This window comes from Arachis duranensis, chromosome 4 (assembly GCF_000817695.3).
Source record: "Arachis duranensis cultivar V14167 chromosome 4, aradu.V14167.gnm2.J7QH, whole genome shotgun sequence".
NCBI classification, from domain to species: domain Eukaryota; kingdom Viridiplantae; phylum Streptophyta; class Magnoliopsida; order Fabales; family Fabaceae; genus Arachis; species Arachis duranensis.
The window spans coordinates 120,030,604-120,052,303 of NC_029775.3; the positions used below are offsets into that span (position 1 = coordinate 120,030,604).

At 34.5% G+C, this 21,700-nt stretch overlaps 4 protein-coding genes across 4 annotated transcripts; 1 reads left to right on the forward strand and 3 right to left on the reverse strand.

Annotated features, from left to right (window-relative positions):
• Positions 1–471: 471 nt before the first annotated feature.
• LOC110280371 (disease resistance protein RPP13-like) lies at positions 472–4,573 on the reverse strand. Its single transcript, XM_021141302.2, has 2 exons — positions 3,784–4,573; positions 472–3,270 (listed from the first exon to the last, which is right to left on the reverse strand). Exons 1-2 carry the CDS (start codon positions 4,395–4,397, stop codon positions 624–626), a joined length of 3,261 nt encoding a protein of 1,086 aa, XP_020996961.2. The 5' UTR covers positions 4,398–4,573; the 3' UTR covers positions 472–623.
• A 1,852-nt stretch (positions 4,574–6,425) lies between these two features.
• On the reverse strand, positions 6,426–12,048 carry LOC107486430 (uncharacterized). The gene is made up of 14 exons (XM_016106967.3): positions 11,689–12,048; positions 11,378–11,451; positions 11,054–11,131; positions 10,277–10,352; positions 10,124–10,188; positions 9,310–9,411; positions 8,745–8,834; positions 8,597–8,671; positions 8,483–8,515; positions 8,317–8,370; positions 8,067–8,129; positions 7,803–7,865; positions 7,330–7,398; positions 6,426–6,944 (listed from the first exon to the last, which is right to left on the reverse strand). Exons 1-14 carry the CDS (start codon positions 11,729–11,731, stop codon positions 6,747–6,749), a joined length of 1,083 nt encoding a protein of 360 aa, XP_015962453.1. The 5' UTR covers positions 11,732–12,048; the 3' UTR covers positions 6,426–6,746.
• Positions 12,049–12,602: 554 nt separating this feature from the next.
• LOC107486171 (sphingosine-1-phosphate lyase) lies at positions 12,603–18,267 on the forward strand. The gene is made up of 15 exons (XM_052260752.1): positions 12,603–12,922; positions 13,065–13,110; positions 14,078–14,229; positions 14,375–14,434; positions 14,864–15,088; positions 15,166–15,307; positions 15,461–15,511; positions 15,622–15,713; positions 16,187–16,345; positions 16,436–16,511; positions 16,747–16,762; positions 17,090–17,255; positions 17,344–17,490; positions 17,639–17,717; positions 17,979–18,267. The coding sequence occupies exons 1-15, from the start codon at positions 12,708–12,710 to the stop codon at positions 18,099–18,101; spliced, it is 1,749 nt and encodes a 582-aa protein (XP_052116712.1). The 5' UTR covers positions 12,603–12,707; the 3' UTR covers positions 18,102–18,267.
• Positions 18,268–19,536: 1,269 nt separating this feature from the next.
• On the reverse strand, positions 19,537–21,168 carry LOC107486429 (40S ribosomal protein S19-1). Its single transcript, XM_016106966.3, has 4 exons — positions 20,987–21,168; positions 20,278–20,368; positions 19,958–20,141; positions 19,537–19,842 (listed from the first exon to the last, which is right to left on the reverse strand). The coding sequence occupies exons 1-4, from the start codon at positions 21,068–21,070 to the stop codon at positions 19,770–19,772; spliced, it is 432 nt and encodes a 143-aa protein (XP_015962452.1). The 5' UTR covers positions 21,071–21,168; the 3' UTR covers positions 19,537–19,769.
• Positions 21,169–21,700: the final 532 nt, after the last annotated feature.

Sequence of the window (21,700 nt, forward strand, 5' to 3'; positions counted from 1 at the left end):
ATGGAGATCATCTAGATGGATTGCTAGTGAATCATCACAATAAGAAGGTAGATAGTTCATATCATTATGTATTTATTTATTGGACTTTTCAATTGATTTTGTCCTGCTTGATGGTATTTTGATTTTCCTTGCAATGGATCAAATCCTTCAATTTTCTATGAAGTTACAATTCCTATGTAGTATAGACAGATATAGTGAAAGTGAATACTACATAGTCACTTCATATTGTGCCAAGAGTAAGTGAGATTGCAGGACCACAAGTTAGAATGATTTATCTCAACAACAGCATAGAAAAGAACTAACTTGCATGAAAAGGTAACTTAAATTTCTGGGAGAAGAGCAGAATAAAAGAAGATAATATTATATGAACTTGTTGTATTGAAGTTGTTTTACATGATACAAAAGTCATGCTATTTATAAAGATATTTTCAACTAGTTTTATAAATATCTATCTACTAACTACTAGCTATTACTGACTTAACTTCCAATTACTAACAACTCTAATAATATTTTAATAGTAACTAAATAGCAGAAATATATACCTGCTTTTGGAAAGCAGCAGTGACATTGACAGCAAATGCCTCAGAGATAAAACATCATCATATTCTGCAAACTCCAAGTTACTACCCAAGAGATAAACCATGATCATCAACATACTCTATAAACTCCAAGTTTCTACCCAAGGAACGCATTTGTTTAGTAACCTCCTTCAAGTCAGGGCAGTTATAGAAGACCGCACGGCGGAGACGAGGCATCGCACCTTCTTCTGATGACAGACGTATGATATTCACACCGTCCATGATAAACACTTGAAGCCGCAGAAAGCTCCCAGCACTACCACAATTAAGAGTTTCTTCCTCACAATTTCCATACCTCACTTTAAAAATTTGAAGGTTGGGAACTTGTCCCAATGTATTCATATCTTTAGATTTCAAATCCTTAAAACCTGACAAGGTAATCTTGATAAGATTTGAAGGAAATGCAATTCTATCTAATGGAGTCCGACATTCTTCAAACATAAGTACCAGCTTACGTAGGTTGCTTAGGCAGTGCAGTCTCCTCAAGTTTTCTTCTGTTGAACCTTGTTCTTCAGCTATTTTTAAACCCAGTTTTCTCAAGTTGGGAAAGCAACCATTGTCAAGTAAGCTCCCTAGTTGTGAATCGGCAGACACATAGCCTAAGGTTTGGAGATTCTGCATTTTATCATTTACTCCAACTTCATCTGCTGATAAACTCACGCCAAATTCACTACGAAGATGTCTCAGTTTCTTAAAGCCCCCAATACTTAGGCCATTGTAAACATAGGACATATCACATGTTTCTAAACCCTGAAATTTACATAACTCATATGATTCAGCATAGCCCGTTTTCAAGAACCTGAGGCTTTTGACCAACCCCTTCAAATACTCATCTGTTGCTGTTCTATTTATATCTGTGAACCAATCTGGAAAATATAGCACATTAACTTGGCAATCTTCTGGAATATGATGTGGCCACACATGTTCAACATCTTGATAAATGAACAACGAACAAGTGCATGATTGATTACATGTTACTATACTGGCATAGGCTCCTACGTTGCCGGGATAGGACAGTCTACGAGCATTGTTATTGTTGTTATCAGGATTGTTGCTCTCTGATATGCACAATTCCCGGAAGAGATCATGGATCTGACATGTTTTCACGCCTTTGCCATCACTCCTTCTCTTTGCCACTTGTACCAAGTTACGATCCACTAGCTCCTTCAAGTATTGCTCACCAATATCTTCAAGTTGTGGGGGTGATTTTGATCTTCCAGTTTGAATTGGCTCTATGAACCCTTCTGCTATCCATAGACGGATTAAGTCTCTCACCCAAATCTCTTCATCTTCAGGAAACACCCCAAGATATAGAAAGCATGGCTTCATTTTGTTGGGCAAATCATCATAGCTAAACTTCAAAAGCTCCATCATCTCCTCACTACTATCCTCATCAGCAACTCTCCAATAAGGCAGTAAATTCATGATTTCTTCCCATGCATCCTCTGATCTCTCCCTCTTTGCAACAAGCCCAGCAGTGGTTTTGATAGCCAATGGTAAACCCTTGCAAGTTTCAACAATTGATCTGCCAATAGATTCTAGCTCAGGAGGACAATTTCTTCTGCAGAAAATCTCCTTGTGAAACAGTTCCCAACTTCTTTCTTTATCCATAAAGGAAAGGTTGTGATGAGGTTCCTTTGACTCTGAAACATAGGCCACCTGATCATTCCGAGTAGTTACTAGTATCATGCCACCATTGTTGTTTTCTGGGAAACAATTCTTTATAGTGCGCCATGCTTTACTGTCCCAAACATCATCAAGGACTACCAAGTACTTTTTTCCTTCCAGACATTTCTTCACCTTCTGCTTTAGCTCCTCTTCACTACTTGAATCTTCAAATTTAGATGCAGACGGCTTCAGACACTTGAGAAGGCTTTTAAAAACTTCCTTTCCACTGTAATCCTTGGAAACAGTTGCCCATGCACGGCATGGGAATAACAACTTCACCTCATCGCTATTGTAGATCTTTCGAGCAAGGGTAGTCTTGCCTAACCCACCCATGCCAACAATGGAAACAACATTCCCAAGAGAATCTTCTTCCTTGAGTTGATTAATCACAATTTCAAAATCTTTCTCCAGTCCCACTACATTTTCTTCCTTCACAGTAGAACTACTTCCTTCGGCGATGCAATATTTCTTAACCTCAACACCATTGTTCAAAATATGATCATCTAGCACATCTTCATATCTTGTTGTTATAATGATCCTACTACCAGGACCAAACCAATCAGTTCTTCTAGCTAGTGAATTCATTTGTTGTATACTATCAACATCATCCAAAACTAGAAGAACTCTTTTTTGGCCTAGTCTTTGTTTTATTTCAGAGGATCCTTTGAATGTGCTTCCAATCTTAGTCCTGACCTCCTCTCCCATCTCAGAAAGAAGAGTTTCTTGTAGATGTTCTAGGCCACCACCACTTTCATTTGTTTTCTCACTGATATTGGAAAGAAAACTTGCAGTTTCAAAGTGCGGCCTAATCTTGTTATACAGCTCTGCAACAAATTTGCTTATTTCATCACCATCTCCATGGATTCCCAGCATGAAACAGGTAGCATGAGAACCAATTTCTAGAAGTGATTTTGCCTCCTCAAGTTCAGAATCACATCCAAGTGGACGGTCGATGTACAGAGGCAAAGGAGGAAGTCTTTTTGTGACCTCTTCAACAATGTTGTCAATAGCCTCTCCCCATGCTCTGCATCAATCATTCATACACATTTTCTTTTTATTTTAATTTTGTCTTCTTTTATACAAATATATATGCTACTATTAAGCAAGAGAATCATAGCAAAATAATTGAGATGATTTTACAACGGAATTAACAAAGATCAAATATATATTAAATAGATTATTAACGCATTGAAAAACAAAAGTTTTCTTTTTTATTCCCTTCTTAACTCATTATTAACTCAGATCTCATAAACTCAGTAAAATTGGGTTAAACCAAAATTTAGTCTCTTGAACATCAAAATAAGTAATTCTGTAAGAAATACTTTTAACTGAACTTTTAAAAATAAAGATCTAACATTTAGTTTTAGTCTATTGATAAATATTTTTATGTTACTTTAAAAGAAATTAAACAAACTCGTATAAATTTAGGTAATTACAGTATATCAAACATTGATGATCATATACAATTGAAAATCAGAACTCAAAAGCATGCATACACATTTAAAAAGCTTTGTGTACAAAGTAAATAACTACTCACGTTTTGTGATCACAGCGTTGACCATAAATCTTGCCCACTTCAGACAACGCTGACTTCCATGCTTCCAACTTGTGGTTGTTTCTTCCTTTCTTTTTATGATCAGCCATGGCTGTTTCATACTTATTTCTCTGAAACTGCACATCAGATTTTGCCACACGGAAATAGACCGGTAACACCGGTCGCTTTGTTCCGTTGCCGGAACACTCCATGATCTTGACGAGTTCATCAAGGCACCACTTGGAAGTTGGATACTCATCGCAGAGTATAAGAATTGACATCCTTGACCTTTCAATTGCTTCTAGAAGAGCACCTTCGAGTTCCTCACCTATTCTGAGCTTCTCGCTATCTCTGAAAGTCTCGATTCTTTTGTTGTCCAATGCACGATAGAGTACGTCTGTGAATTCGCGTCTTGTGTGGCCTCTGAAGCTCAGGAAAACATCATACTTGAAATATGACAATGGTGTTGCACCTTGATCTGATGACAATGGTGTTGCATCATGATCTGATGATGAACCTGCTATGCTAATTTGCGATTCGAGAAAGTCTATAGGGCCAGCACTTTTATTAAAATCTGGCCAGCACTTATCCAGCAAAAAGAAGGTGAATAATCCCATACTATTAAATGTTATCTTACACAATTAAAAACACTAATAATAACTAATTAAAAGCTATAAAGTACAAAATCTGCTGGTTACTAACACTGCTCTTTGCGATCATGCTAGGCTTAATCGTAATTGGAATAGTAATCACAAGAGTCAACAAAAGAAAGAGCAATGTATATAGAAACGGAGATTAGGTGATCAATGAAGTGATTACAACCAAATAAACGCGGAGCAAGTTTCTTTGTAGTTGCTAATTCTAAATATTTTAATTGCAATTTGCACTTACATTATGTATAAAAAGTTAAAAACATACAATATTTAATGGTTATGACTTACTATAAGCATTGCTTGCTTTATGCGTTTTTTATTTGCTATGGAGAAGCTGCTTAGCTCTCGTGGATTGACTTGGATAGTCCTCTAATAATTATATTAAATGTTTTTTTTTTAACTTGAAGTAAGTGATAAAGTAATGAGGTGTTTGGCAATAGCTAATTTCTTACAATATTTTTTGGAGTAATCGTTCAAATTTGTTTTCAACTAATTTTAAATTAAATTCTTCAGTCTTTAATATATTTTTATTATTTTTAAGATTTTCAAAATTTATATACGTACAGATTAATCTTTTCAAAGGTTTTAGTCACTTTTTAAACATATATGTTAAATAAATAAATTTTTAACAAATTTTAATATAAGATAATTACGTTTCTAAATAATATTATTTTAAGACAAAATAAATACTTATATTTTATTGTGATCACAGCGTTGACCATAAATCTTGCCTACTTGAGACAAAGCTGACCTCTATGCTTCCAACTTGTGATTGTATCTGCCTTTTTCTTCATGCGCAGCCATGGCTTTTCCATATTCATTAAGCTGAAACTGCACGTCTGATGTTGCCACATTGAAATAGACTGGTAACACCGGTCGCTTTCTTCCGTTTTCCGAACACTCCATGATCTTGATCAGTTCATCAAGGCACCATCGCGAAGTTCGATACTTGTCACAAAGTATCAGAATTGACATCCTTGATCTTTTCAATGGCTTCAAGAAGAGAACCTTCGAGCTCCTCCCCTATTCGCAGCTCCTCGCTATGTCTGAAGGTGTTGATTCTTTTGTTGATCAAAGTATGATAGTGTGTCTGTGAATCTGAGTCTTGTGTAGCCTCTAAAGCTCAGAAAAACATCATACCTGAAATGTGATGATAGTGCTGCACCTTTATCTGATGATGATGATGAACCTCCCATGGTAACAATCTTTGCATGTTTTTAGTTGCAATAACCAAGAGTACTCTACAGAAGATATGAGAAAAATGGACATAGAAATGTAGATTAGGTGAAGTACTGTCATTACAAATGTAGACCAGCATAATTAAAAATGACTCTGATCTGCTTGACAAAATCAAAGAGATGCTCCAGCGCAATTGAACAGCTACTTTAGTTGACAAAATCAAAGAGATGCTCCAGCGCAATTGAACAGCTACTTTAGTTCTCATCCAGCGCACAACAAACAGAGCGGCTAATTTATCATCCAGCGCACAACAAACAGAGCGGCTAATTTAATGGGTAAGACTGCTGCTTTAAACAAGCAGGTGTATCTAGAGTGATTACTGCTTTGTGTTATGTTCAGTCATAAAAAAAAATGTAGACTCTATCTAAATTGTAAATATTTTAATTACAATTTACGTTATTTTAAAACATGTAATTGATGTTATAGAACTTTGTTGAGATGCGTGTATTTTGAGTCGTGCCACTAAGCATTAATTTTAACAATTACTTGCCCCCTGCCCTTCATCGAACGAATTAAAACACAGTAATCTATATGTCTACACTTGTTAATCTAGTTAAAATAGTAAACTCGGGTGCCACAATGGTTTTTCATACCAAAAAAGTTCTTCCATAGAAAAAGGTAATTCTCGAGAATAAAAAACTACTAATTCAGACTTAGATAATCTTTGGTTGATTCGTAAATCGTACTCATACTGTGAACTATCTATAGACAAACACTTTTATAATTAAAATCGAGGTCTTCTTGAATATAGTAGCTAAGGAACCATGAATACCATATACAAGGGCATAGGAATGGCCCGACAATTAAACTAAAGTTCTATAGATTTTGTACTTTATTCAAAACTAAAGTGAACAAAACAATTCAATAGACTTTTCCCTTTCTTCCTTTTTAAACCTCTTCGGATTTAACAGTTCAATATGGAACAAACTAATAGTTTTTGAAGTTTAATCCTCATGAAACTGAATGGAACAGCAGCTCTACAAAAATTCACTGCCCAGTCATTTCTATTCAAGACTGGCTTGGGCACAACTTATAATTGATGTCACTGAAAAAACAAAAACAGGCCTGTTTTTGTTAACTACTCGAGCGGATTTGCTGTACAACTGAATCTGTTGCACTGCGTGTTCTCGTCAGAAACGACGGTGCATAGCCGGTAAACTTCCCAAACAAGCCAGAACTGGAACTGTGGGTTTGAACATCTTTAGGAGGAATTATGTTTGAATTTGTACGATTATTTGTGTAATTCATCTCCTCTGAAATCTCAGCGTCCTCCTGAAAAGACAGACAAAGGAGCTTAAATATGAGACCAAGGAGCAACATATAGGCAGCAAAATCAAGAAAACAGATTGAAAAAAACTAGGATGATAATTTCAAGCAAAAGAAAGAGATCCCCCCCCCCCTTTCTTTTGTTTTCCCTTTTTTAAATGCAAATGACGCACATCAGTAGAAATGCAAATGGATTAACAGTTCATGAAGAAAATCTTTTATCTCAACAAACAATGAGGCACAAACAACTTTGTCAACCATGCCTAACCACAAGCAGATAGGCAACCAACAATTTTCTAAATTTTCAAACAAAAAATGGAGATTAATCATTTTGCACACAGCCAAACTTCTGTAAAGGAAGCTTGTCACGATTAAAAGGAAAAGTGCAAACCTGGTAAGATCCAGCAGAATTCGATGGAGAAGGAGGATCAATTGACAAAGCCGGAGGCATAGATCCATTCTGTTGAAAAAAGAGATAGTTGGAACTAATAATCAGCATGCAATGGGAGGTTGCAGTAAAGACTTCCCTAAAAAGCTAAGCACCACCCCAAAAGGTGCATATATCCTTTACCATATGTTTTGATGAGGTAGGGAGAAAGAAAAGGGGCATGAAGTGTTAAATGTTAATGAGGAGTAAAAGGAATGAATAAACAAATTATAGCACTAACTACTAAGCCCCACCCTTAATTTGGACTATTAAGTTAAATTATTATTCATTTAGAACTCAATGGTACTTCCAATTAAGGACATAGATCAAATTGATACTGACTTCTTGCTTTTAAAGTTTCATTCCCCACTTTGCTTAGATACTTAACAATATGCTTCAAATTGATTTCCTAATCGCAATTAAGGTAGATATATTACCCTTGACAATGGTGTAGCAGATGGTGGCTCAAGAGATAGCCTTGAAGGACCCGGCAGCGTAGCCTGTATAAATAGGATTACAAAGTTAACAATAGAATAAGTTCTAAAGAAAAAATTGGGGTAAATATTGTTAAACTAGCAGCTGAAATTCCTAATGATTTATAGCCAAATACACTATGAGTTCAAACTCCAAATGCATGATACTACTACTTTCAAATAGGGCATAATTGCAGTCATCAATAAACGTGGAGAGAAAGTGGTTACCCTAGAAGAAGGGGAAACTGGTGGTAGCTCACTTGCAGGCTTGGGAGAATTGATTAAAGATGCCTATATAATTACAAAAAAAAAGGTTATTTGTTTGAGAAAAGGAAAAAAAAAAGTTATTATTAATATAACAATTAAATGGAAAGAAGATAATTAAAATAATAAAACAAGGCACATTTGAGATTTAGGCTTTTAAGTCTAGACAAATAAAAGAAATCTATTCAAACGGAAGTTTAGTTCATGTTCTTGCCTGAATCTCTGTAGAAATATTGCATAACCTATATACTCCTTCAGTTGTGGCCACCTAGGCAGATAAAAACAGTAAACCATGAGTCTAAATAATATCACTCCCCACAAACAAAAACAAAAATGTTTATCCAAACAGTAGACAATGAATTGAATTTAATTGATTATACCTGCTTCTTTTCTATTTCTTTGATTTTCGATTCCTGAGAAGCAAGAAATTAGGGTTAGTTTCAAAATCCAACATTAAAACTAAAGGAAATAACATTAACTTGCAATCAATTTACCAGGACATGGACAGCAACTCGGACAGACTTGAAATCTCCGCTTATTGTATCTGCTTCCTGTTGAATTACCGAGATCTACAATAGAAGAAAACATTATTAAACAGCAAGGAAAAAACAGAATAGAAAAAATTGCGAACTCTTTACTCACCTCCTCCCTGGTAGTTTCAGTAAGGGAAGCACATTCATCTAAACTTTTATCCAGACGGTTGATTCTAGCAGATAACTTCTTTTTGGCATCCTGAAACCATTGCATATAAGCAAACATCCATTCCTAAGCCTTTCCATGGAAAGACAAAACATAAATTGAGCATAACACAAAAGCCAAAACTATCACTACGACTAGTATAGCAGTGATCATTATTAGTGCTATTTTCAAAAATTATTTTATTTGAATTACAGGAAATAACCATAGTAATTATGGGAAAAACAATGAATGCATGTTATGCAATTAAAATTATAAGAAAAATAGTTAAAAAAATTATATTAATACACAACAGCTTGATAGTAATCAAGAAAGAATATCATTTTGTTATGAGAAAAAATCAAATTGATTATGAGTAAACATCATTAACAATCAACAGCAATTACACTCATAAAGGAATCTATTATGGTCATCAAAGACATGTATGCAACTATGCATATATAAATATACAATACTAACTGCAACTGCTCGGGCTTTGACAAAAATAAGAAGACCAAACAATAAAAAGTACCTCAACTGATTCATATAGCTTCCCCATCTGATTACCAATAGATGTGCAAGCATCAGATAAACCACGCCTTGTCGCAAACATCAAATCAGGAAGTTTCCACCCCTGCAAAGTGCAAACATAACCAAGCCACCATACCGAACATCAACTAGGAGAACATATGTGGAGATAGGAATGAAGAGACGATGATCAACTTCTTTTTCTTTTATCTTTAGAGTACAGTGTTTGACATTTAAACCATAAAAAAGTTAAACAATATTTTGAAAAACTATAATAAGGTCAATGATCATCCGTTTCTAGAATAGTATATAACAGACAGGGACAGGCTTACATGTAGCAACACTAGTTAGAAACAGTACTACTATCCATTAAATTTCTTCAGCTCCCCCTTTAGGTATAAAAAATTTGTGGTGTATGGATTTTACTCCCATAGACTAAAATTTCAAGATCTATCACTTGTACAGCCCAGACAACTAAACATCATTTAATTGGAAATACTGCAAATTATTATGCTCAAAATGACATGGAAAATATTGATAGCAAGCAGCAGCATGACTCAACCAAAAATCACAGTAAAAACTACTCAAACAAAACAATAGAATCAACAATTCACAGAAATGGAGGATTTGGCTTTCAAGGAATGTGTACGTCTAGAAAGACAAATCCTCCACATCCCACAATTTCATTTTCTTAGTTTTTAACTCTAGAGTTGTTTTCTAGTATGTGTTTCCTCTCCCAGTTTTAGGTTGATGTAATTTCTTGTGTTTTATAATAAATAAATAAATAAATAAATAAATCACAAGAAAAAACACATTACCTTCCACCAAATATAGCCATATCCTGCCACAACAATAACAAGCACTGTGACATATTTCTTCCCACCTGTGTATTGTAAAAGTTAGAAAATAATGTAAATTGTAAAATAAAAAAAGGACCCCAAAATGTGTAAGAGGAAGTAGATAACTAGAACCTGTTCCACTTGCATTCACAATTGTGATTGATCTATCTCTAGCAAGGAGTTGTAGTTCCTGCCGAAGGCTGTTAACCTGTTTATGTAAAGGATTAATAAACATTGTCAACTACCCTGATATTGAATATATAATTACAAAATCACCATTTCTTTTAGTTATTCAAATCGTCAACAGGGGAAAATATCAATCTTTTTTAACTATACTTTAACACTTTGTAGCTAGTATAGAAACTGTGAAACATGGTGATGTTTTTATTCAATTCTATGAATGTGAGAGAAAAAGATTCAGCTAATAGCTAGAGACTATAGTACTATACATAGCTTCTTAAGTAGTGCCTATCACACCCATCCGCCCTTTACCAGGTAGTGCATTATTGGGCATAAGCATTTTAAAGTTTTAAGTTATAAATGAAACAAGATTACATCCCGTCCTCCCCTTTATGTAAAAATGCTAGAATAACATCTTATAAGATAAATCTTATTGCTAATGAAACTCACAACAAAAGGTTAAGATCATAATAGTGGCAAACAGTCCCACAGGATACAAGCATTCCAATAATTAACAAGCACAACATGCAAAACTCAGACCATATTGAATAGACAAGTTTGCCAGTGTGTTTCTCTCATGGTCATAACTAGAACAAATATATATTTCCATTTATTATAAGATTTTCATTAAATGTAGTAACCTTGTAGACTAGAGTTAATGATAACAAATGCTGTTCACGATCAATATTATTAAATCATTGAAAATTGAAAAGACAACAGAAAGATAACCTGGGCAATCAAAGCATCATTATGTGGCTTTTTACCAGCTGGAGCAGACTCATCACTTTTACCTAGCTTCCAAAAAACCTGGAGTGCAAAAAAAAAAAAAACATGAAACTGCATCATATACACAAAACATGAACAATTTCTGGGCCACATTGTTGAAAAACATAAGATAAATAAAAGTAAAAATAAGATAAACATACACCACAATCTCATTCATCTATCAATTTTCTACAACGAGCAAAATCATACGCATAATTACATCATTCATCAAATGCTTAAATGCACCAAAACAAAATGTGAAACCGGCATCACAACCGTAAAACTAACCTTGTAAGCACCGGAGACAACACTAGAGATATCAGGAAGACCCCCCTCCTTTGCGAGGACCGAACCAACAAGACCTACAATACACACAAGCGGATTTCCCCGAGGTCAGAAAGGTAATTTCACAGGAACACAACCCTACCAATCAAACCAACTCCGGTTTCAGATATCATCACCATAAACGCAGCTAAATTACGATAAACATTAAACATAGATGCGAAAATCACGGTGAGAAAAAAACAAAATCGAAGCTAAACACTTAATATTAAAAATTAATAGAACAGAAGAAGGAATCAGAGGAGACGAGTGTGAACCTGCACCAAGGAGGATCGTGATCTTGCCGAATGGAAGAGCCATGGAAGAGAGTGATGCTCGGCAAAGCAGCAACTAGCGGAGGATGAGTGTGTGGTGAAGCATTTAGCGTGAAACGCAGGCGTTTTGAGGGTTCGGAGATTTGTGCGATTGTGATTTGTTGGTGACGGAACGAGAAAACGAAGGTTCTTCTTCTTCGCGGGTAGCAGAGTAGTTACGAAATTGGGAATTCGTGAGTTTTGCTTTGATTTGAAAAACGAGAACGAAGGACGAACCCTTGAGTCTCTCTCTCTCTGGTTTGGTTGCTACTCCTTATTCTTCATTCCACCCTAGTTTTCTCACTTAGCTAAAGCTGAGAATAATAAATTAATAATAAATAAATAAATAAGTATATTCCCCTTTCGATTAAAAAGAATTAATAGTTTATTCGTTTATAAGCAACTTTTATCTTGTGTTGAAAAATATCGCGATTTTTTATTTTAGGTTAGATAAATATTTGTTTTGAGTCTTCATTATTGTTTTCTTGATAGATAAATTATACTTTACTTATCTCTTCTAAAATTTGGTGTAATTCAATTCAAATTCAATTTTTTATTTTTTAAATTTATACATTATCCTTCCATGAAATTTAAATAATTTTAAACATAACCATAACCTAAAATTTAAAACCTTGAACGTAATACTCCGTTTTTCGAGGGTGGGGAAGGGGTCCAATGAAATCAAAGCCCACAACTTGCTTCAAATTGTTGGATAGGAAGGCCCAAATCAAAAGCCCAATTACATCGCACTAGAGACTCCACGGTCCACGCTATCGCAAAGCTTAATGCATTTTTAATCACTTTCTTCCACGCCACGCAACGCAAAGAGACAAAGAAAAATACCAACCAATCCATTTTTTCTTTCCGTCTTCGTCATCTTCATCATTACCCGAAAATACAAATTACGGATCAAAAGACTGAAGACTTATATTCCTTCGTCTCTTACACACAAAATTCACAAAAGAAAACAAGAAAAAACTCCAATGGATTATTCTTCTTCGTTATCTTCTCTGAGCTTTCATTTCAATAGCTTCAGAGCTTCAGCGAACTCGTTCCTCTCACAATACGAACCTCTTCTTCTGCTTCTCGCTCCTCTCTTCTCTCTCATCCTCGCACACTTGCTTCGCTCATTTTTCAATCTCATCCATGAAAGAGGCCTCAAAGCTTCGCTCCTAGGGTTTCTTATGAGCTCTGTCAAGTAAACCAAAAACTGTAGCTACATTTTAGTTATATGTATATTTTTTTATTATTTAATCAGCTCAATATTGATTAATATAGTAATAATAATTTGCAAAAGTTTGACTGTCTTCTGATCTGTGATCTGTGTTTTGGATTGGCAGATTGATCCCTGGAGTGAAGAGTTACATTGATAGAGAAAAACAGAAGGTCAGGTCTAGTGTAATTTTGCTGGATTGACATTTAAACTTGAATTGAACTCTGATTTTTTCTTTTTTCATTGTGATTGGTGTGGCAATCAATTATGCAAGTTACGTGTTTGTTTCCTGGATTAGTGTCTAGTTCACGTTGAGCCATTCATTTCTTCTGGTTGTGATTTGGCATTTGTGCTGTGATTTTTCACCATTTTTGTTTGTTTGTTATGATTAGAGAATTAGAGTATATTGAGTTGAATCCTTAATCCTTTACGATATTAGTAATTGGGTTAGTTCAACAATTCAGTGATTTTGAAGTTGCAAATGTTCTGAGATGGGGAGTTTCTTCCTTGCCCGGTATGTCTATGCCGTTTTGGTTACGAGTCCCCATCAGATTGTTGTGTTATCTATTTGTGTATATTAAAAATGAGTAACGGTAGGTAACATCGAGACTTGATGTTATGCATTTTTTTTTTCTTTGTGGTTTTTAATTATTGACAGTGACGGATGAATGAGCGAGTCAGTGCATGTCGCTAGTTTTCCATCGTATGTACTTGTGCGATTTTTTTTTTTTAAAAAAAAAAGAAGGAATAAGTAAAAAATTCAGGGATGGGTTTTACAGATACAGGTCCCCACTAAATTTTTGGCCTTCACTTTTTTGGGTGAGAGGAAAAACAGGGGTGGAAGATATTAAGAGAGATCTGCCAGTTGGTTGAGAGATCTGCTAGGTTAGTCGACTGAGGATATTTGTCAAATCCAGACACGGAAAGATTGAATCTCTTCTATAAGCACAAGATGATTACTGAGTAATTTGTTAACCTGAGTGTCAAATAAGATTGGGAATGCTATTTTAGCAATTGGGGTTACACATATTGCTTTTTCTTTATTTGTCAACAATGTGGTGTACATTTTGCTGCTTTCTTTGAGTCATGAAACATGGATTGTGATTTATTTTGTTGTTTATATGGTCATCTGGGGTGCAGGTTGTGGATAAAATGCAGTCTGATGGTAAATCTAAAAGAGAAGGTTGGAGAACAGAGTTGCCAAGCACAGGACTAGGCACTTTAGTACTTGAGAAAATGAAAGAGGAGAAAAGAAAAGATGTGGCTTGGCAAGGCAAATGCTCTGGTACAGTGTATGTTAGTAATTTTGGTAACATTAGATGTTAGTAATTTTGGTAACATTAATGTCTGATTATTTTTGCTTGGTATCCATTTTGTTATTGGTCCATATGATTGTACTTACATATAGATTCTTTTCCATTTATTTGTTTCTTGCAGCTACATTGGTGGAAGTGAAATTGATGGACATTTTTCTCTGATAAATGAAGCATGCTCAATGTTAGTAACATGGAAGTGTTTCAGCAGTACTTTTTTGTTCATGTCAATGATTTTGATATATATCGATTGCCAAATATGATATTCAAGTTTCTTAAGTTACCTGTAGATGGATTTAGGCATATTTCAGTGGTTTTGAATATATTTAAAATTTCAGCATACCTTGTTCAGAGAACCTGAGTTCATTTTCTTTTCAGTCTCCAACTATTGATTTTTATTATCAGGCTCTGATTTGGCTTCTTTAATAGTCTTCCTTGGGATTTACGACTTGTAAGCTTTCTCATTGTTGGAAATTTAAAATATTTGAAACTATCATACTGTTATGCCTCTTGATTTTATATACATAAACTTGAACCTTTGCTGGCGAGATTGTCAATTGAATGTTAAAAAGCCAGATTATCTATATATTTCTGAGTCTAATGCATCTTTCAGGTTTGCACATACCAATCCCTTGCATTTGGATGTATTCCAGAGTGTTGGACGCTTTGAGGCAGAAGTGGTTGCAATGACTGCAGCACTTCTTGGAAGTCAGGAAAAAAGTTCTGGAGGACAAGTATGTGGCAATATGACATCAGGAGGGACTGAAAGTATATTATTAGCAGTCAAATCATCTCGTGATTATATGAAATCTAAGAAAGGAATTACAAGACCCGAAATGTATCATGTTCATTACTAGACTTTTGTTGAATCTCCATCTTTTTTATCTTCCTATTTAATTTTCCTTTCAATTGTAGGATAATTCCTGTGTCTGCACACTCAGCATATGACAAGGCTGCACAGTATTTCAATATCAAACTATGGCGTGTTGCAGTTAACAAAGACTTCCAAGCGGATGTAAAAGCAATTCGACGCCATATTAACAAAAATACCATCTTGGTATGCGAAGTTATTCTTCTATGCTTCTGGTGCTAATTCCATTACAAAGATTCAAAGTTCTTGCATTCTTGGCTGGATGTTCTACTGTATGCAAACTTCAAATAACTTGTATTCTTGCTATTAAGTGTAACTGACATTCATATGATAATACAGATTGTTGGATCTGCGCCAGGGTTTCCTCATGGAATAATTGACCCCATTGAAGTAAGTTATTTGTTAGTATTTTATTTTGATCTAATTGCTGAAAAGTGAACATAACTTCAACTTTATTGATGAATTTCATAACGCAGATAATGTGAAACTTTCTTTTGTAGGAACTTGGTCAGTTGGCATCAAGCTTTGGTATTTGTCTCCATGTAGACCTTTGCCTGGGTGGCTTTGTATTGCCTTTTGCCCGTGAGCTTGGGTATGCATGGCATAGCTTATTTCAATAAATATTCTTTCAGCGCTGCTGTCAGTATACGCTCACCTTTGGTTCTTACTTTGTTACTGTTTTAGGTTCTATTCTAAATTTTAAACCTGCCCTTTGGATCCAAATCTGCCACTGTGGGGTTTTTTCTTCTCTAGTTGACAATAATTCCATTTTTCTCATACTGAGAAGCTTTCCAAGAATTACTTGCCAATATCACAAATGCACAAACCCAATTTCTTGTATCAGCATGTCTTGCCATTATGTAACTGGCAGAGTATTGTTTTCATCTTTTTGTTTGCAAACTAGGGTCTATAATGTTTTCACAATTGATTTTATATTAAGCATCCTGCATATGGAATGACACAAACCATGTAAAATGGGAGAAATTGGACTGTTGTATTGGAATGATTGATAGCTCTGAGGTTGTTGATATAAGTTTAAGTAATTTGTAACCTTTTTATACCTAGGTACCCTATACCACCTTTTGACTTTTCTGTTAAAGGAGTATCTTCAATATCAGTGGACGTGCATAAATATGGTTTAGCTCCCAAAGGAACAAGTATAGTCCTGTATAGAGACCATGAAATCAGAAAGGTAAGTCATTGGCCTGGTCATAAAGTATTAGGGTAGTGACAGGTGATGCAATTCCTTTTTGAAAAGTTTACACTTGCATCCAAACATTGGTTACCGAATATGTTTCGCTTAACTTTTTCCAGCATTTTTGAAGCACCTACAGAATATCTTGTTGAATCAGGATTTGTTTTGTTCTTCAGAATATCTTGTGACCCTATTGTAATCTTTTGTTTTCTTGTCAGATTCCATGTTCTATAACGAAATGACAAATTCTTTTTATTACAAGCCAGTTCTCTTCCATTGATATTCCCCTTATCACCTTTATTTCGTTCCTTCTATTTTATGGATCAAGTTCTCTGCAATTTATCTCCCTGTTATTGGAATATTGTTTGTTGACCTATTTGCTGCTGATTACTAATGTACTTATTTTCTTTCTGCCATCTGGGTTCTGCAGCATCAATTTGTTGCTGGTAAGTCTACCATTTCTTTCTGATAAATATTGTGTCTTGAGATTATTTATACTGTAGAGTGTACACTGTGCATAGAAATACCCACGTGTGTGTGCGAGTAAATGTATGATCCTGCTTAAACAATATTATAATATGGGAAGCTTACTAGTGTTCTATATTCAAGTATTGAAAACTTCCCACAACGAGCAACCTGAAAAGAAGAGGAAACAATATAGGTGCTGAGATAAAATAAGAGCTAGCCTAAGTTTTAGACAATGGAGAGTGATGCATCTGTTTGCATTGCTTTGTTCGTTATTAGGATTAGTTCTTTTGGTTTTAAAAATTAATTTCCAAATTCTACTTATCTCAGTGGCCTTCCAATGATTTGCTTTCCTTTTCTGCCAGTTCTAGTTCTTAATTCATGGTATATGGCAAATCAATGGTCATTTTGTTCTACAGGTTACTTGGAAAACACGAAAACAATTATGGAAGCAACAAAAAGAATACAAAAAGGGTACATATACTATGTTCCTTGATCCATCTATGGCATTTTGCCTTTACCTTACAAAAAATTTTCAAAGTAATTGTTTTGCCATGTGCAGCATAGAAGAAATTTCTGAGTTGTATGTTGTTGGAAGACCTGACATGACCATTGTGGCTTTTGGATCTAATGTCCTGGACATATTTGAAGTGAATGATTTGATGACATCCAAAGGGTGGCATTTGAATGCTTTGCAGAGACCCAACAGGTTGGACTGGGTTGAGGGAGCTAGCTCACTGGGCTAGTATTAGGATTATTTCTACACATTTCATGATTAAACAACTTATAGATTATTATGGCTCATCTTTTTAAGGAACTGAAGATATTTATTCTTTTGCATTCTGGTTTTTCGTCAGCATCCATATCTGCGTGACACTGCAGCATGTGCCAGTTGTTGAAGACTTCCTCACTGATTTGAAGGAATCCGTTAATACTGTAAGTTTTTTTACTTGATTTGGTATCATAGTTATTCTGATTGGATCACTAATTCTGCCATGCATGGTATCATAGTTACTATGATTGGATCGCAAATTACGTCATGCATGCAATTTGCGATAGTGTTTTTCCAGGCCACTAGCAGGGTGGTTGTAGTTGAGACAGTTGATATGACAGTTAGGTTAATTCAGAGCAATTGTCTGTATTTACTTTGTGTTTTCTGTTTCGTCAACCATTCAATGTTTCTTTGTCCAATTTAAGGTGAAGGAAAATCCTGGTCCTATAAGTGGAGGCCTAGCACCGATATATGGTGCCGCAGGGAAGATGCCAGATAGAGGCATGGTCCAGGACTTGCTGGTGGATTATATGGACGGTACCTGCTAGTGGCTCTCGTCAAATACTAAGACATCCTTTACCAGATTTTTCTGACAACATGTACTGTAATTGATACTTCTCAAATGATATTCCGATTATACATTTATACTCTGCATTCTTTCATGCTTTGGGGACTCGAATGGTAAACAATAAAGCCAGTGTCTGTTTATTGTTTTGGGTTCCATCTATTATCTACTTAGAGTGTATTAATAGGTGCTCTAAAGTACTTGTTAATCCTTTTTTTTTATAATTTAAACGTGCTAATAATAATAAATGTGAGATTAATCAAGATAGTAAAACTCTTATATTCTATGTAAAGGATTTTAAGTTTAAGTCTTACAAATTACCATATATTTTATAGATTATACATAATGAATATATTTTAAAGAGAAAAAAAAAAGATTGCTTACCAAATCTTTCTCATATTTTTATTATATATACTAGATAAAGATAATAATATACAGAGAGACTAAAGTAATAATATAAATCTAATAACATTTAAAATTTCAAGTTTTCTGTAAATTTATCATGTTAAATATATTTTGTAACAATATAAAGGATAGCATTTATCACATCATGGAGAATAACATTTATATAGCTAACTTAGCATTAGTATCATAATTTTTTACACTAAATAATGTAATTATAAAAAAATAAAAAAATTACAGAAATAGTTAGTTCATATCAAGAGTCTAAATTATGATATTTTATTGTTTTTATTCGTTTTTGTTCTGTGTATTTTAATTTATTATCAATTCTAGTAGAGAGATATTTATAGTCCCTCGAAACCAAATTTGTGCCTAACATTACTTGAATTTGTCTAGATGATGGTGATCTAGGAATACAATAAATTGAACTCTAGTATACTAGATCCTAAACTCATGGTTCCTTAAGACCAATTTTTTCATAACCATTACTACACACAATAAGATATTAGACACTATATACCTGGTCCCTTAGACTAAATTGTGCCTAACTTTACATGAATTCCTCTAGGTGATAACGATTTCATTATACATTGAATTGAAGAACTCTGGTGAAGAGAAAATCGGGTTGTCCTTTAGATTCTCAATGTCATGAGGTTGCCGTTTATTTACCTCTCTTTGCTAAACCAGCAAAATGTACATGTAATAGAATATCATTTTAAAACAAACGAAAATACATTATTTAATTGCTAAGTCCAAAATAATCAAAAATAATTTATTTGAACTAAAATTTTATAACGTCACAAATTTTATTAGTATTATCCTACATCTAAATATCTGGTCTTGAAATAGAATGAAAACGCTAGAATGTGAAGGTAAAAAAGTGAATTTTTTGTCTGGGGCTCTCGGATTTTCATGCTGCGTGCTTCTTTCAAAGAGCAAATAGATTGTTTCTCTGGTGAAAAATAGGCTCTCAATATGTGGGGAAGCATCACTAACGTTCCCAACTATCCATACCATTAAAAACGTTGAAAATGATAATGTATTGATAATTCAAATCAAAATCTTACTAAACAAAAACTCCAAACTAGTGTAAAAGGATAAACTTTGAAATACAAGATATAAATTGCAAAACGCTCAGCAAATAAAGCTGTTCAACTTAACCTTTTCCTTAATGCCATCTACTAATAATAACCAAATTTGATTCCTATGAGCACATGCAAATGCAGCTTTAGTTCTCAGTAAAAACCAATCAAGGAGCAATCACAATGCGGCCGGCAACTTGATCGAGATCCCTGCGACCATTAGAAGTCATTCTTCTTCCCCTACAACCCATAGAAACAAAATCAAGTATATGCCATATATATTATATTAGGTAATGGAACTTTTTTGTTTAATGTTTTGCTATTTAAGGGGTTCATAACATTCATTAAAGCTTACCCCTTTGTATCGAGCTCAATGATGTTCACTTTTTGCAACTGTTGCAGAATGTGCCTGGCTATACCGCCACTGCTCTTGCAAAAATGCGGGGGACGGCTTCCATTTCTCTTGCTTCCACCATAGATCCTCCTAAAAGCACCAACACCAAAGCCACCTCTCAGATAAACCTTCCTTGCCATGGAGGCTACAACAATTATAGAATCCCATCAGTCTTAGCAGCAAACGTTAACATTTACCAACAGAATGAATCATATAGAGAGTATGCAACCATGTTAATGTACAACAAAGTTCCACCCTAATAGTTAAAAGAATAAACTCACCAGCTCTAATATAATACCAGTCAGGATCATAAGGAGCCAATTCCTTAAACTTTGCAGTTTTCACAATGTCTGTCCACTCAGGCAACTCCAACTGTTTAGCAATTAGAGAGTCAATAAATTAGCATGTACAAACTTCATTCCCCTAATCCATCTCTGAAATTTTATTACATTCTACATACAAATTGCTACATTGACTCAAAGAAGCACCAAATTTTCAGTAACAACATTTCATTCAATTAAATACAGAGAGAGTTCATTGCTATCTCTTGGCAGCATTATAACTGAAATACTTTGACCAAATACTGAAAGAGAAACAGAAGCATTAGCAGCTATCATTATGTGCTCTAGAGTGTGAGACCAGAACCATTAAAGACCAAGAAGTTTTCACTCTCTACTTCATCCAAATTTTCTTCCACATAGATGACCTCGTTGAACTTCAACTAAATCCAAAGCAAGAACTTGCTTTACATCTAATTATCAACATTAAGATTATTCATTACCATATCTTTTGAACAAAAGTGAAAACAAAACCTAAGAACACTCCAACCTCACATCATCAAAATAACCCAAACAATAGAGACATATAACATAACCTAAAGCAGGGCGAACTACGAAGCCCCAAATGAATTTGAGCATTGAAATGAAGGAACTTGTGAAATCAGAGAAATCCAGATAGAGAATAGTGATGATTAAGGTGGAAAAATCGAACCTTTCCAGAACGCTTGAGGTGGGAGGCATAAGCCTTGACGAATTCATGAGGCGAAACATCCTTGACGGTCCTTGAAGTTGCCATGGCTGAAGTTCGAAGCACAGACAATGCTAACCTCAGCTCCGAATTTCTCGCAAGGGAGGATGGAGAATCTGCGCCTCAGATATGAAATTAGGGTTTTTGCTTCGTTCCGGGTTTTCGTTTTATGTTTTTTGCTCGACCCGATTCTATTGGGCCTCTATCTTCTGTTTGCAAGAGTTGGTGGCACTACCCATAAAAAATTTTTTCCTACAAAAAAATAAGATGCATTTTGTTCGTATTTTTATTTTTTGAATTTTATAAAAAAGTTTTCTATTTCTGTTTGTTGGATTTTGTGAAAAAAATAAATAATAAAAACAATAAAATTCTATTTTCTATTTTTACCTCTTGTTTTTACTTTTTTTTTTTTACAAAATCTAAAAAACAAAAAAACTAAATATGAAAATAGAAAATAAAAATGTAAATCAAATGCACCCTATATTTCTACCAAGATTTTTTACATTATTAATCTGGTTTATGATATTAGTCTCAGGTGAAAACTCAGATACAGACTGTTTTCATATGAAGTTAATATTTAAAAATTGTTAGATAATTTAAAAAATTTGACTAAATTACTGTCTAACAATTCTCAACTATCAACTTCACGTAAAACAATTATACGTGAGTGTTCACCTT

Excerpts from the sequence above, each read along its gene's own strand:
- LOC110280371 (XM_021141302.2), bottom strand. The coding sequence starts at position 4,397 with ATGGGATTATTCACCTTCTTTTTGCTGGATAAGTGCTGGCCAGATTTT. Across the intron at positions 3,271-3,783 it reads CAACGCTGTGATCACAAAAC|AGCATGGGGAGAGGCTATTG; the intron begins GTGAGTAGTTAT and ends TGATTGATGCAG.
- LOC107486430 (XM_016106967.3), bottom strand. The coding sequence starts at position 11,731 with ATGGCTCTTCCATTCGGCAAGATCACGATCCTCCTTGGTGCAG. Across the intron at positions 11,452-11,688 it reads CACGATCCTCCTTGGTGCAG|GTCTTGTTGGTTCGGTCCTC; the intron begins GTTCACACTCGT and ends TGTGTATTGTAG. Across the intron at positions 6,945-7,329 it reads ATTCTGCTGGATCTTACCAG|GAGGACGCTGAGATTTCAGA; the intron begins GTTTGCACTTTT and ends CTGTCTTTTCAG.
- LOC107486171 (XM_052260752.1), top strand. The coding sequence starts at position 12,708 with ATGGATTATTCTTCTTCGTTATCTTCTCTGAGCTTTCATTTCAATAGC. Across the intron at positions 15,089-15,165 it reads GGAATTACAAGACCCGAAAT|GATAATTCCTGTGTCTGCAC; the intron begins GTATCATGTTCA and ends TTTCAATTGTAG. Across the intron at positions 17,718-17,978 it reads TGAAGGAATCCGTTAATACT|GTGAAGGAAAATCCTGGTCC; the intron begins GTAAGTTTTTTT and ends GTCCAATTTAAG.
- LOC107486429 (XM_016106966.3), bottom strand. The coding sequence starts at position 21,070 with ATGGCAACTTCAAGGACCGTCAAGGATGTTTCGCCTCATGAATTCGTC. Across the intron at positions 20,369-20,986 it reads ACCTCAAGCGTTCTGGAAAG|TTGGAGTTGCCTGAGTGGAC; the intron begins GTTCGATTTTTC and ends ATTGCTAAACAG. Across the intron at positions 20,142-20,277 it reads CTGGTATTATATTAGAGCTG|CCTCCATGGCAAGGAAGGTT; the intron begins GTGAGTTTATTC and ends TAATTGTTGTAG.